Source organism: Manis pentadactyla, chromosome 15 (assembly GCF_030020395.1).
Source record: "Manis pentadactyla isolate mManPen7 chromosome 15, mManPen7.hap1, whole genome shotgun sequence".
Taxonomy (NCBI): Eukaryota; Metazoa; Chordata; class Mammalia; order Pholidota; family Manidae; genus Manis; species Manis pentadactyla.
In genome coordinates this window covers 11,057,338-11,071,812 of record NC_080033.1, presented here as the reverse complement: position 1 = coordinate 11,071,812, position 14,475 = coordinate 11,057,338, and the positions used below count along the sequence as shown (strand labels likewise).

At 42.8% G+C, this 14,475-nt stretch overlaps 1 protein-coding gene across 1 annotated transcript; it reads right to left on the bottom strand.

Moving 5' to 3' along the window:
• Positions 1-5,105: 5,105 nt before the first annotated feature.
• LOC118918094 (cytochrome P450 2G1) lies at positions 5,106-13,562 on the bottom strand. The gene is made up of 9 exons (XM_036896552.2): positions 12,912-13,562; positions 12,157-12,319; positions 10,679-10,828; positions 10,147-10,307; positions 9,716-9,892; positions 8,869-9,010; positions 7,233-7,420; positions 6,975-7,116; positions 5,106-5,868 (listed from the first exon to the last, which is right to left on the bottom strand). The coding sequence occupies exons 1-9, from the start codon at positions 13,089-13,091 to the stop codon at positions 5,687-5,689; spliced, it is 1,485 nt and encodes a 494-aa protein (XP_036752447.2). The 5' UTR covers positions 13,092-13,562; the 3' UTR covers positions 5,106-5,686.
• Positions 13,563-14,475: the final 913 nt, after the last annotated feature.

The following is a 14,475-nucleotide window of genomic DNA, read 5'->3' as shown; positions in this document are numbered from 1 at the left end:
CAGAAGGAGGGGGATGTCGCAATTTTGAAATATGCCTATAGCATTCTGTTCTTCATAACAAGGCTGCCCTTAAGAGGAAGACTCTCATCAGTGTAGGGGTACCTTCTTCCCTTCTAGGTTCTTTGTGGCTGATCTAGCAATTAAATTGACATAAGACAGATTAAAAGGAGAAAAACAAATTAAATTCCATACATATCAGAGCCACATAAAAAATATAAGACTCAAAGACAATGAGGCAGTTGAGGCTTGTACACCACCCTGAGCTAAGAAAAAAAAAGGGTTAGGGGTCTGGGGTTTCAAAGAGGAGGAAGAAAATCACAGGAAGATAAGAAAAGCAAATGTTTGGTAAGCAGATGTTTTCCCTGCCATACAGATAAATCTTTCTGATATAAAAAGCGATCTCTGGTAATACCTCTTCCTAGTACAGGTCCCATATCTAAACTCCTTTAGGCAGTTAAGGGAGAGGTAAAAGCTTTTAGTGAGTCTTCTGGGTCTTAATTGCCTTCAGCTCAAAATGATCCACATACCAAGGTGGGACATTTTGGGGTAACATGTTCCATGCCTCCTTTCCAGAGTCTAACTAACTGACTAGGGTTTTACCAGAGACTAACAACCAGCCTAGGGAGAAAGGATATACCGACCTCCAGCCTACTCCAGCCTTCAGTGAAGGGGAAGGGAAATACATAAACCAGCTTCCCTAGCCTTTCAGTCTCACCTAAGGGGAAAACAAATCTTAGAAGCACTTATGACAACCACAGCCCAGGCTCACTATAAGACTGAGACCTAATCATGGAACTACAGGGTGCTTCCTCTCCCCCAACGCCTAACCACCCCAACAATAGGGAATACAATAAAAAGGACAGTGAAATCTCAGACATTATTTTAAAAGAGGTCTCTGGGGAAACTCAAACACATGAAGGAGACAAAAACAAGAATGCCAAAGGAAACTGAAGCCTCTGACACTACAGGTATTGTAAATAGTAAACACAGTCTAACGCATAGCTAGATAAAGAAAAAACCTCACACTCAAGGACTATTACCTCAGTTCCTCTTACTATCATGTCCATTTTTTGACAAAATATTACAGGCATACTAAAAGACAAAAAGCAAAGTTGGAAGAGATAGAGCAAACATCAGAACCAGACTCAAATATGGCAGAGATGTTGAAATTATCAGACTCTGTATTTAAAACAATTGCATATTATGCTAAAGACTGTAATGGAAAAAGTGGACAATATATAAGAACAGACAACCATAAGCAAAGAGATGGAAACACAAAGAATCAAAAGGAAATGCTGGAAATCAAAAATACTATTACAGAAGTGAAGCATGGCTTTGATTGAGTTATCAATTGATGAGACATGATTGAGGAGAGACTATGAGGTTGAAGAATGTAAAGAAACTTCCAAAACTGAAATGCAAAAAAAAAGAAAAAGAAAAAGGATAGACTATCTAAGAACTATGGGACAATTTTAAAAGGTATTACATATGCATAATGGGAATACCAGAAGGAGAAGAAAGAGAAAAAAGAACAAAGGAAATACCTGAAACAATAATGACTGAGTTTCCCAAAAGTAATGACAGGCACCAAACCACAGATCCAGGAAGCTCACAGATCACCAAAGACAATTAAAAAAACAAAACCCTACATACATCTAGGCCTATCATATACCAACTGCAGAAAATCAGAGACAAAGAAAAAATATTGGGAGAAGCCTGAGGTGAAAAAACATCTTACCTAGAAGAATAAGGATAAGAATTACACTGGACTTCTCTTCAGAAACCATGTAAACAAGGTGAGAGTTGAATGAAATAGGAAAGTGTTAAAAGAAAAGGATCACCAACTTAGAATTATGTATCCAGCTAAATTATCTTTCAAAAGTAAAGGATAAAGAAAGACTTCCTCAGACAATCAAAAATTGAGGGAATTGGTCCCCTGTAGACCTACACTGCAAGAAATATTAAAAGAAGTCTTTCAGAGAGAAGAATGATGTAGGTCAAAACCTCAAATCTACATAAAGAAAGAAAGGACATTAGAGAGGAGAAAAGTGAAACTAAAACAAAGTCTTTTAATTTTCCTTTTAATTAACCTTACAGATAACAGGTTTTTCAAAATAAGAATGGCAACAGTGTATCCAGGGATTGTAGTTTATATATAAGTGAAATGCATTACCCCAATGTTCTCAATTATGGGAAGGAATTGGAAATACTCTGTTATAAGGTATGTACAAGAACAGATACTTGCACTAACTGTGAAGTGGTATACTATTATTTGAAAAAGAACTTAATTGCAAATGTATATAGCAAACTCAAAGGCAACCACTAAACTAAAAAAGAAAGTGTAGTTGATACGCTACGAGGAGGAAAAATCAGAATCATACATGCTTTAAATAAAACCAGAGAAGACATAAAAATTTGGCTGGAAGACCAAAAAAAAAAGCAATGAATAAAAACAATACCAAATACAATTGATGTTAATCCAACTACATCAAAGTCTATAGATTTATTTCCCATCCACAGTTTTATTGAGGTAATAAAAATTACATACATTTAAGTTATTACAGTGAGATATTTTATAAGGCATATAACATGATGATTTAATATGTGTGTACATTGTGAAACGATGATCACAATCAAGTTAATTAACTCATCCACCGCCTCATGTATGTTACCTTTTTTGGTATGTGTGGTGATAATACTTAAGATCTCTCTTACCAAATTTCGGTATACAATACAGTGTTGTTAACCATAACCACCATTTTGTACATTAGATTCCTAGAACTTATTGATCTTACAATTGAAAGTTTGTACTATGACCAACATCTTACCATTTCTCCCACCCACCAGCTCCTGGCAACTGCCAATCTACTCTTTGCCTTTATGAGTACAACTTTTTAGATTCCACATATAAATGAGGCCATGCAGTATTAGTCTTTCTGTGTTAAAGTGAATCCTAATGAAACTATGGTCTTCAGTTAATAAGACTGTATCAACACTGGCTCATCAACTGGAATTTTGTCTTATTATCTACATTCCAATTATTTGCCACATGTGGCTAGTGGCAGTCCTGCTGGACAGTGTAGATCTAGAGAGAAGAGGAAGTATTACCTCTATTTCTCCTCCCTTGTTCAAAATGGGAAGGGAAATTTTGTAATAAGATGTCATTAAAGTCATATATTTCAGTGGTTAAAAAGCAAGCCAATCTCTTGGGAGCAATGAGGTGGTCATCCTCTGCCTTTAAACATGAATCTGTTTTTGCTTACCCCTCTTACGTTGGGAGGGTCTCCAATGCACAGGTCCTTGATACAGAGGGAAAAAAACCCCAGCAACAGAGAGCGAAGAAAGTTGTGCAATTAACCTCTGATTTTTACTTAATATTATATTATGTAGAAAATGAAAGACTTCATTAAAACATTTTTAGTAATGTCTTGCTCAAGTTTTAATCTTTCTCCTATTGAAGGAAAAGCACCAATTAATTTACTTAGGGCCTGGTGAGAAAGATCAAGTCTTCTATCATGTTTGTCCAAATATTTCCAGAAGACAGTTTCATAATACAAATATTTCAATAGAAAGTATTATGCAATTTTACATGTCTAAATTTCAATTTTGACTTTATTGGTTGCATAGTTTCTCATTACGTGAGCTATCCCAGTCCCCTATATGTGGATGTTGGAAAAGGCTGTCTCATGTGCACAGTCTTTTGAACCCCACTCAGCCACAGAAAAATGGGTTTTGGGCCTGGAACACTTTCTTCCAGGAGATAAAGAGCCCACACGGCCTGTGCTGGACTTATCACCCTGGGTAAGGATATCTTTCCCCTTTTAAGCTCAATGAGTACTCCTTTGTTCTGTTTAAGCATGTGTGTCATATGGCGCCTGGCCAGCCCCATCACTATATCTGTCCGCACAGGGAGGAGATAGGATCCTTCCACACGCACAAGTGAGGTGCATAGTCAAACTGCACTGCGCTGGTTGCTAGGAGAGACCCGCTGGTCATGGGAGGCAAACGGGCGCTGCTGAAGCTGATCTTGCTCTGCTCTTTTCTATGTAAGTACAGTGCTGTTCCATCCAGTGCTTGACTGTGTTGCATTTTCCTTGGTGGCTCCAATCCTAAGATGCTCTCTTCCTGGCGGTTGGCTTAGTGAAGATCTTCCCTATCCTCCTTGTAGTTGGAGTCCTCCTCTGGGACTGGTGACTCTGTGACCCCCGCCTTCAATCTATTCTCCAGGCAGCTAGAGTTCACTATTTAAGATCTGTCCATCCAAGTAATGACTCTGCAGCATCTCACTACGCTGATACAGTGACTGCGATGGGGGGGTGTGAGGACTTCATAAGATGGGTGAATGTTGAAACCACAATGTTGTTCATGTGAAACTTTCATAAGATTGCATATCAATGATACTTTAATTTAAAAAATAATAATAAGTAAAAATAAAAATAAAATATGTCCATCAGTCTGTGTCACCCTGTGTTCACCAGAAAACACCATTTCACTCAGGAGAAAAGCCAAAGTCCTCAGTGAAGCCCGTGAGGCCCCACATAATTGGTCCCTTAACACCTGGCCATCATCCTATTTACTCCAGCCATACATGTCTCCTTGCCGATTCTAGAACACACACACCAGCTTGCTGCCTTACTTCTCTGCTGTTTTTTATCTGTCTTCCCAAAACACTTCCTTCCCAGATATCCTTATGACTTACTGCTCCACCACCTTATGAGACCTATCCTAACCCAATTAAAACCCCAATCCTGGCAACTTTGCTGTTCTAAGATACTGTATCAGTTACTTATTATGTTTATTCACTGTCTGCCTCTCTCACTAAAATGAAACCTCAAGGGCAGGAGTTTTTGTTGGTCGTGTTCACCAATCCCAAGTACCTGAACAGTGTGTGGGCACATGTCAGGTATCTGATAAATATTGGCTGAATAAAACGAAATATGAGGGAAGGTGTTCATCAGCTGAGTAAGCTGATGGGGTTTAGAAATGGAATAATAGAAGTTGGGGCAACTGAACTATTCTTCCAAATGGAGTGGGGAGAACTTGGGATTGAAAGTTGTGATCGCAGTTCCTTTCAAACCTACTGGTTTAGAAGGAGAGATGATGCATGTGGCGAGGGGCCATGAGCCAGCAAGATGGTTGAGAACAGATTACTAAGGGGGTGGCCCAGCCAGCGGGAAATCTCTGGTGGTGGACTGATTGGAAGATAATTAATAACAAGGATGTCTAAAAGGTCTTTTTAAGTTGTTTTCCATGCCCTACAACGATGTCACACACAACACACAACAGCCTTGATCTACCCCGCTGCTTTTATTTTATTTTGTGTGGGAAATGATAACCAGGGAGCATTGTGAGCTACGTTTGGATCAATATAGGTGCGCACACATGAAAGGGCAACATAAAGACCTAGAATCTACAGCAAGCCTGGGCAGAATGTAATACAATGAGAACACAAGTCCTCCAGATTGTGGCTGAAATCTTGGACAGGGCATTGCTTTTCTACGGGATGTAGAAGATACAAGCTCTGTAGTTCCAAGCGACCCTCGACGACCTGTGGTGCCACGACAGTAGTAATAGCGCCTTTCTCGGGGCTGTCCTGAGAATTTAGGGGCGGTGAGGGTGGGTGCGCGGGGACCCACCGGCAGAGCTCTGTTCTCTGACGGCTCTCCGCGCGCCCAGTAGGTGGCGCTCAGCGGGCCATGAGGCAGAGCTCATAGGTCGGCGGGATGTTGCCAAAGCCTGAGACCTTGGGCGTGACATCGATATCCGCGGGAGGCACCAGCGGGCGTAGGGAGAAGTTCTGAAGGATGGAGGTGAAGTAGAGAAAGAGTTCCATGCGGGCCATGGCCTCGCCCAGGCAGATGCGCTTTCCTGTGGGCACAGGGGAGGGCCGGACGGCCGGTCACACCTGCCCTGGGACAATGGGCGCGAGCGGAGCGTTGTGGTTCCAACACCCGTCAGAGCCTCAGCTGCCTTCTGAGCATCTCAGCGGTCATGATAATACTCACTGTCCAGGGTTGTTATACAGACTCAGTGGATTCCTATACTTTGTGCTCAGCTAGGACCTCCTGCCACTTATAGGGGCCCAACACGTGACAGCTACTTCTCTGATGGCTGGGATTCCATCAGACCCTAAGAGGGAATGATTCTAAAGGATCTTTGAATTTGAAGATTCTGTTCATTTCAATTTCTTAAAGCTTTATCAAATGCCTACTAGGTACCATGCACAGTTGAGGAAAAGAAGAAAGAAACCTTACACTTATACATAGTGCATACTATTTATCCGTCACCCTTCCAGTGGCTTGGGGAGATGAATCTCCATTTTACAGACAGGGAGCTGAAGTAACACACCCACAGCCCCACCATTTTAAGTGGTGCAGTGGGGGTGGGGGGCCTTGTTTCCTAACCACTGCACCGACTCCAGCCTCAAGGGGGCTTACACTTAAAATGCTATTGTTCTAAGATATTACATCACAGGTCTGCAAGCTACTGTTCACTGGCAAACTCTCTTGCCTGTTTTTGTATGCCTGCAAACTAAGAATGCTTCTAACATTTTTAAATGGTTAAAAAAATCAAAAGAAAACTAATATTTGTGACACATGAAAATTAAATATTCAAATTTCAGTGTCCGTAAAGTTTTTGGCACCACAGACCCTCCCATTCATTTATGTTCTGTCTGTGGTCGTGTTTTGTAGTACAATGGTGGAGTAGTGCAGACTGCATAGTTCAGAACCTAAAATATTTTCTGTTTGGTCCTTAACAGAAAAGGTTTCCTGGCCTCTGTGTAGTGCTATTTTTTTTTCTAATTATCAAGAGTCAGTGGTTTTAATATTCCATGATTCTGAGCTTCTGGGCTTCTAGGAGTCTATGAAATAGCACTCATCTAACCCATCTGGACGTGAATGTCAAATGCAGACCAATGTTTGGGGGACATCTATAGCATGTTCCTGGGGGCGACTCAGAGAATAGAAACCTACCAGAGGAGAAAGGCACAAAGGCTTCATTCTTCTTGAAGCGGCCGTGATCATCCAGGAAGTGTTGGGGATAGAAGGCATCTGGGTATCGGAAGTATTTGGGGTCTTTGAGGACTGAGCCAAGCAGGGGAAATACGTCAGTGCCCTGGGAGGAAGAGGGAGACAGTTGAGAGAAATTGGTGTTGGATATGGGGGTCAGGAACCAGGAAGAGAAAGGGGTGAAGAGGGGGAGCAGGGGTGACTGTGAAGGTGCAGCTCCACCTTAGGCAGAAGGTAGCCTCGAAACTGAGTGTCCCGGATGACGTTATGGGGGACGCCCATGGGCACGATGTCTGTCAGTCTCTGTATCTCGTGGATCACAGCATCCGTGTAGGGCATCTTGACTCGGTCATCCACACTTGGGATCCGGTGTGATCCAATCACCTGGTCAATCTCTTCATGGACTTTAGCTGGAAGGGGCCAGAAAACAGCAGACAAGTACACAGGAGATGTTTCTGGGGGCCAGGGCTTGTATCTTCATTACCTGTGGACCCAAGGGAGCAGGCCATGTGTGTATAGATTGCCTCTCTATCTTAACACTTCACATATTGGTGGGGTTAACACTCATCATTCATTGGAGGCACACAGCCTGGAGACTTAAATGCCAGCTGGGACATTTGGTCTTTATCTTGAAGGGTTCCGGAAGGCTGAAGAGCAGGCCAGTGTTCATATACAGATTTTTGACAGGTTGGGAAGGAGGCACAATTGAGAATTAGGATAGGATTGAGGCAAATGGCAGCAATTATGTGACCATGATTAAGGACACCATTGGTGGTTACCCCTCTCTGCACCTCCTGGATGAGTGACCTTGGGGCAAACAACTTTACCTTCTGAGTCTGTTTCTTTGTCTTCACAATGGATGTGATGGTCTGACAAGCTCCAAGAGTTGTAAAATTTACATAAAATCTAGTATGCAGGTAATAAGGAGAGTGACCACCACGTAGAAGGTGTCCATTAAATATTAGATTAATTAGGTTAGTAAAAGACAACTTGGACAGTGAAGGAGAGACTAGAAAACTTTGAGTGGAAACAAGTTAGTCTCTCCTTATCATCTGTACCAGGAAAAATTCCTTGGCTCATTTTGATCTGCATTACCTGGGGCCCAAACTGGGGATTTTTCTTAGGGAAGTAAAAAGTTCCTCATTCCTGTGTTGTGCAACCAGATCAGACTGTGATTTATTGGAGATGGATTCTATTTGATTCTGGTACTGCAGTTGGCTAAATAATGGCCATGAAAGATGTCCACCTCCTAATTCCTGGAACCTCTGAATATTACCATGTATGACAAGAGGCACTTTGCAGATATCATTAAGTTAAGGATCTTGAGATGGGGAGATGATCCTGGATTATGCAGGTTGGCCCTAAATATATTCATAAATATCTGTATAAGAGGGAATCAGTAAGGTCAGAGTCAGAGAAGACATGACAAGGGACGCAAAGGGAGATTTGAAGATGCTGCGCTGCTGGCTTTGAAGATGGAGAACAGCTCCTGAGCCCAGGAATGCAAGGAATGGAACTCTAGAAGCAGCAGAAGTCAAGGAACCAGATTCTACCTGGATTTGGCCCAGTGGAAACCTATTTGAACTTCTGAACTCCAGAACTGTAAGATAATAGATTTATGTTGTTTTAAGCTACTAAGTTTCTGGTAATGTGTCACAGTGGCCCTAGGACATGGATACAGTTACCAAGTAGAAGGTGAAATTAAATGACCTTCCAAGCCAGAAATTCCAAGATTCCATATCATGACATTTTAAAGTGTAAAGAGTCTAAAGCCATGGGCTTCTAAGGTTTCACGATGATGTCTTCTTTCCTACTGGGAGTGGGAGTTAGCAGGTAAGTAGCTCCAGAGGACTCTCACCTTCCACGTCAGGATGCTTCATCAGGAGCAGCATCCCATAGCGTAGCGTAGAGCTCACAGTCTCTGTGCCAGCAAAGAAGAGGTTGAGAGTGGTGAGGACCAAGTTCTTGAGGTTGAATTCTGTGTGGGGATTGGTTTTATCCTGGAAATGTGAGAGAGAGGGGAAAAAATCATCCTCTTCTGTCTTTATCTTATCTTATTCCTGGGTATCTGGAAGGCCATGGTGAAAACAAAATAGATGGGTACACCAAATGGGTATCTGGGAGTGGAAAGAGCCCGAGCAAAGGTCCTGAGGCAGCAGTGTGCCAGGTGTGTTACAGGAACATCAAGGAGGAGTCCAGTGTGGTTGGACTGTGGTTGAACAATGGAGAATGGAAGAAGAAAATGGAGATTACCTTGTGAGATTTGAAAGTTCTAGTACTTCAGGGTATAAAATTTTAAACTTCCAAGTGCTGAGATAGTATAATAAAAAAACATACATTTCTAAAATTCTAAGAATCTATGCTGAAGAACTATTAAGCCCCTAAATGTATACATCTCTAAGACTTTACACTTTTAAGTTTAAAGATTTTAAAAGTCTAAGCTTCTGAAATTCTAAGACTCTAAAGACTCATTCTATTTTTCTACAGTTGTAAGTCTCTCGTGGTTGTAACCATATATGATCAGAAAGATGTTAGATTGAAAGTCTATTTTAAAAAGTGTAAGAGTTTGTGCTTTTGCAGTTTCTATATCTCATCTATAAAAGTAAACCATGTGAAACAATGCTTGCTCTCCTGTCTCCAGCATGTTTACAGATGAGTTTAAAGTTGCAGGTGCTAGGGACTGAGGAGAAGAGAGGAAGAGGTACCTGGTACATCTTGATGAGGAAGCAGTCAATGAAGTCTCGAGGGTTTTGTGGGTCAAAGGATGCTTCATTGATCTTGACCCTAGAGGCAATGAAGTCCTTGAGCTCCTCTATCAAGTAGTAGATGCGATTATGTCTTCCCGGCAAATACTGCATGATTCCGGAATACATGTCATATAGCTGCAGGGAATAGGCAAAGGGTATTTATCAGCAATGGGCACCCGGGGCCAGCATAGGCCGAGTCTCGAGTCAGAGAGCTGGGCTCAACCTCCAACACTGGGTCTGAGAACTGGGGGAGTCCATTTGCTTCTTGGAGACTCAGGGCATACTGATACTTGCCTCCCAGGTTTGTGGGGAGAATTAGGCAAGGTAGTATAGGCAGGCACTTAGCTAACTGAGAGTGGGGGGTGGGCAGAGAGGTGGCTGATGGGCACCTGTGCCCACGGGGTGCTCATCTCAATGAAACTCTCATTGATCATCTGCAACAGCTTCAGGAATTGCTTGTCCTCATAGTCGAAGCGGCTTCCAAAGACAACAGAACTGATGACGTTAGAGACAGTGCGGCTCAGGAAGAAGGTGGGTTCAATGGGGGCACCTGGGTAGGGAAATTGTCGATGTTAGAGACAGTGATTTGGGGCATGGGATGGGGAATTGTTCAGCCATGGGTATGAGTCCTGGCTCCACTGCTTGACAGCACGTTAGTTACTTCAGCCAATTCACTGGCTCGTGAGGATTTGATATAATTATACATGTAAAGTGCTTAGCACAGTCCTTGCCATGTAGTAATTACTCAAGAAATGCTGGTGGAGTTTCCTCATCCCATTTTGGTTTTGGCATTTAATTGTGTTTGTGCTGGAGAGCCCCCCAGCCCAGGGCTTTCTCCCACCAAAACCCATCTTCTCGTGACTGAGCTCTCTGCAGCCACCTGGTTACCCTGCTGCCCTTCCCCACGTCTGGCCCCCATACCCTTGGTCTTCCGCAGCTCCTCTAGGAGGAAGCCGGCCTCCTCCTGGATCCGCTCCTCAATGTTCCTCTTTCCCATCCCAAAGTCCCGAAGAATGGTCAGGGAGAAACGCCGGAGAATCCTCCATCGTTCTCCATTAGCCAGGGCTACACCTGCCAGAATTTCAGTGTCAGGCTCTTGCCTCCCCTCCCCTTCCTGTGTCCAACTCTGTGCTAAACAAGGATGGGACAGATTATGAAAGGTCTACACTCTGGCCTCACGGAAGCTCCTCCCAACCTCCCAGGCTTGATGGCGAGACTATGGTTCCTTCCCTACAGGACCCTCAAAAATAGTCCAGGACTGACGTAGAGGAAAGAAAATCATGCTAGGAATGACTGGGAGGAGATCAAAGAGAGTTTCTTATAGGATAAATACCTGGAACTGGATAAACAACTGGATATACGCCTAGGATTGTGGAAGGAGATACAGATAGAATGCCATACAGAAGACCCTGGAATGTGGAAACTACTTATGTTTTCCATATGCCACTGGGTTTTCTAGACATGTATATACACATATACAGAAGCTTACACCTGTACATCAATATACCTACACAAATGGAGTTACCAGGTAGTAAGAAACATTTAGAAATTACCAGATGTGTATGGATTGGTAAATTAATGTTTGGAAATTTAATGAAATTATTCTGGTGGATTAATGAATGGAAGGAAGAGTTTATGACTGAAATGACTAATGGATGGGTGGACAAAAGGCTTAAAGGATGATAGTTTGTGATGGATGGACAAGTAGTTGGGAGGATATATGGATGGAAAGATTGCTGGATAAATAATGGAAGAGTTAATGAGTGGGTGGATGGAGTGATGGATAGATCGGTCATTGGAAAGTTGTATTTGATAGATATACTGATGAGTTGGATGGAAAGAGTTGGTTAGGAAGTCTAATTAATGAATGGATTTTTTTGGATTGATTGAATGTATCAACAGAAAAGTGGATGGATGGAAGGAAGGGTATAGGGATAGATAGACGTATAGAAGTATGGAAGAATATTGTGAGGCTGCTTGGAATTGAAGAGTGGGAGCAGTTAGAGATGGATGTATAGGTAATGCTAAAAATATATCTGCTTATATGGAGGTGGCAGAGACCTATGGGTTGGTTAGGAAAATAAGAAAGGTTGGCTATGAGCGCTTCAGTGGGTATACAAGGAATGTCACTAATCCATTAAAAATAACAGAAGTAACACATACTCTAAATATACTCTAAAGTCAGATAATTTGGGTTCAGAATAAAATCGTTCCACCACTTACTGTATGATATTACCTAACTTTTCTCACCTTCAGCCTCATTTGCAAAATTGGTAAGATATTAATAGTTCTCTCAAAGGAGTTAATGCAATAATTCATGTAGCGTGCTTATCAAAGAACCTGGAACATAGGAAGTGCATAATAATAATTTTTTTTTAATTGCTGAAGTTGTTACTTACCATAACCTTGAAAGTTCCTCTCTATGGAAGCCAGTTCTCCACGGCCGCTGAACTCATCTGCTCGATCTACCAATGCCTCCTTCACTGCGTCATGTCCACATAAGACGACAACTGGCCGGGGACCCATGTACACAGTGAAGACTGGGCCATATTTCTCCCTGAGCTGGGAGCAAAGGAAGACATGAGAAGAGGGGGCTGATTGGGGTACCAAGTATACACCATCAAGGATTTTAGGGAGTGCAGATTTCAAGGGAACACAAAATGGGAATAACAGATAAAAGTGAGGCCTGGGCTTGGGGAAACTATTGAGAAAAAGGCACAGATTCCCGGCGTCTGCGATCCTGGGCAAGACCCCCTCAACACCTCTACAAACCTTAGTTTCACCCTCTGTTAAATGATGGACCTGGATGAGATGAACTCCAGGATCCACGTTTCTCTTTCTGAAAGGCTAAGTTTCTTGAATTCTACGATTTTATGAGACTGAGTCTCAGAGTTTTAACGCAATAAGAGTTTAAGAGTTCTTGTGTATAGGGACATAAGGTGCTGTGATTCCCAAGTCCTGAGACTGTGAGAGTCCTAAGCTGCATTGTGTTAGATGTCTTTGTCTCCGAGAGTCTATGATTCAGGAATTTCAGTATTTTAAGGTTCATGAAGTCTGTATTTCCAAGAGTCTGTGTTTTAGAAGTTGGGTGCTACATGTATCTGTCTGTGGAATTCATTGCTTCCAGCTCTATGCAAGGAGTAGTCAGACTCACCTTCATGAAAGACTGAAAAGTGGCATCGGTGCGGACTTGGAACAGGTTCCCCAGGAAGGGTATTGGTGCGGGACCAGGAGGCAGCTTTCCACCCTTGTTGACCCGTTTCCAGGCGATGAGGATAAGCAGACAAGACAAGCAGAGTGCCAGAAATATGGTGGAGGCCCCTCCCAGCTCCATGGTGCCAGGGCGAGGGGTTGTGTCCAGGGCATCGGATTCTGCCTAAATACATTCTGTGTGCAGAAATCTGAACGCCCTGGGATTCAAGCTTTCCGGGTATGGATGCCATCAGGGAAGGGATTGCTTTATCTGGGGGGTGGTTATGTAACCTCTAATCTCCCACCTGCATGAAGCTGTATTGAATTAACCCAGGCAGATCCACCGGGGGCATTCTCCTTTCTTCATATTTCCAGTCCCTCAGCTCTCCCTCCACTCAGCCCCTCATTCAGCATGCTTGGTAGGGCATGGGAGGCAGTTGACTGTTATTTTTAGGCTACTGCATTTAGGAATCAGACGATCTTGGTTCAAATTTCACCCACATCTTTTCTTCAGTGGGTAAGTCACCTACACCTCGTGGCCTCAGCTTCCCCATCTGTCAAGTAACTGGATGACCACTGTATTAGAAAGTCTTGGTAGAGAATACTGATGACTCCTTTCTCTTTGTGACCCTAATTAATTAGTTAAAAAAAAGACAGTAAGATGACAACTTAGAATAGCAAGACAAAAAACTCCACTGAAAGGGTTTTCTCCTCAAGATGATATTAAATAGTAGTAATCTAAGATCACTCGTGTTGGTTAATCAGAATTTTGCTGGTGTGTGTGTATGCACATATGCACATTTCTTTTCAAAGTCGAAGGTGTAGAGACCACCTCTGAGCCCCAATCTCTAGAGAGACAATGGCCTAGTGATTCTCTCTGAAATAATATAAACAAATGTTTTTCAATCCTTTTTGTACCAAATATTCATAAGTCTTTACTGTCCAGAAACAAAATTCCTGGGTATTATATCCTACCTATACATATTATTAAACAAAACCCAGTGCCCTTCTCATGTGTCTGGATTCTCAGACTCAGAAATTGAATCTGTTAGGGAGCCCACAGGTTTTAGGATAAGGCTTAGCTGCCTGAGCAGAGGTGTCCTGTGTCCAGGAGAAGTGGTAGGAATTCTGGGAAAACTGGGCAACTCACACAGCACCACCTTCTGCACCTCGGGTCTGCCGCTAGGATGTCTTTCTTGAAGTAGGAGTCAGCTCTCGGCTACCTCCTCTGACTCTCCCGGTTTTGCCCCTCCTTTCCATTCCCACCCCCCTCCCCCGCGCCCCCACACGTACACCCATTAAGGACTGGCCCCTTAACCACCTGTGATGGTGGTCGTTGAGTCTGGTCTCCCCGTTCAGACAGGAAAGGAGAGAGACAATGTCCTCAGAACCCCTCTCATCATCCTACTCCAGCCAGGCAGCCCGGATGGAGGCACTGGAGCTAAAGTGTACAAACAAGTTAAAGAGGAAAAATAATTGCAGAGGACCCAGAACAGAGAAGAACAGAGAGAGGCAGATGAAACCAG

What these genes read in the sequence shown, in the direction of transcription:
- LOC118918094 (XM_036896552.2), bottom strand. Translation starts at nt 13,091, where the DNA reads ATGGAGCTGGGAGGGGCCTCCACCATATTTCTGGCACTCTGCTTGTCT. An exon ending in GGAGCTGCGGAAGACCAAGG is followed by an intron (nt 10,308 to 10,678) that starts GTATGGGGGCCA and finishes TTCCCTACCCAG; the next exon opens with GTGCCCCCATTGAACCCACC. An exon ending in GAGGCTACCTTCTGCCTAAG is followed by an intron (nt 7,117 to 7,232) that starts GTGGAGCTGCAC and finishes TCTTCCTCCCAG; the next exon opens with GGCACTGACGTATTTCCCCT.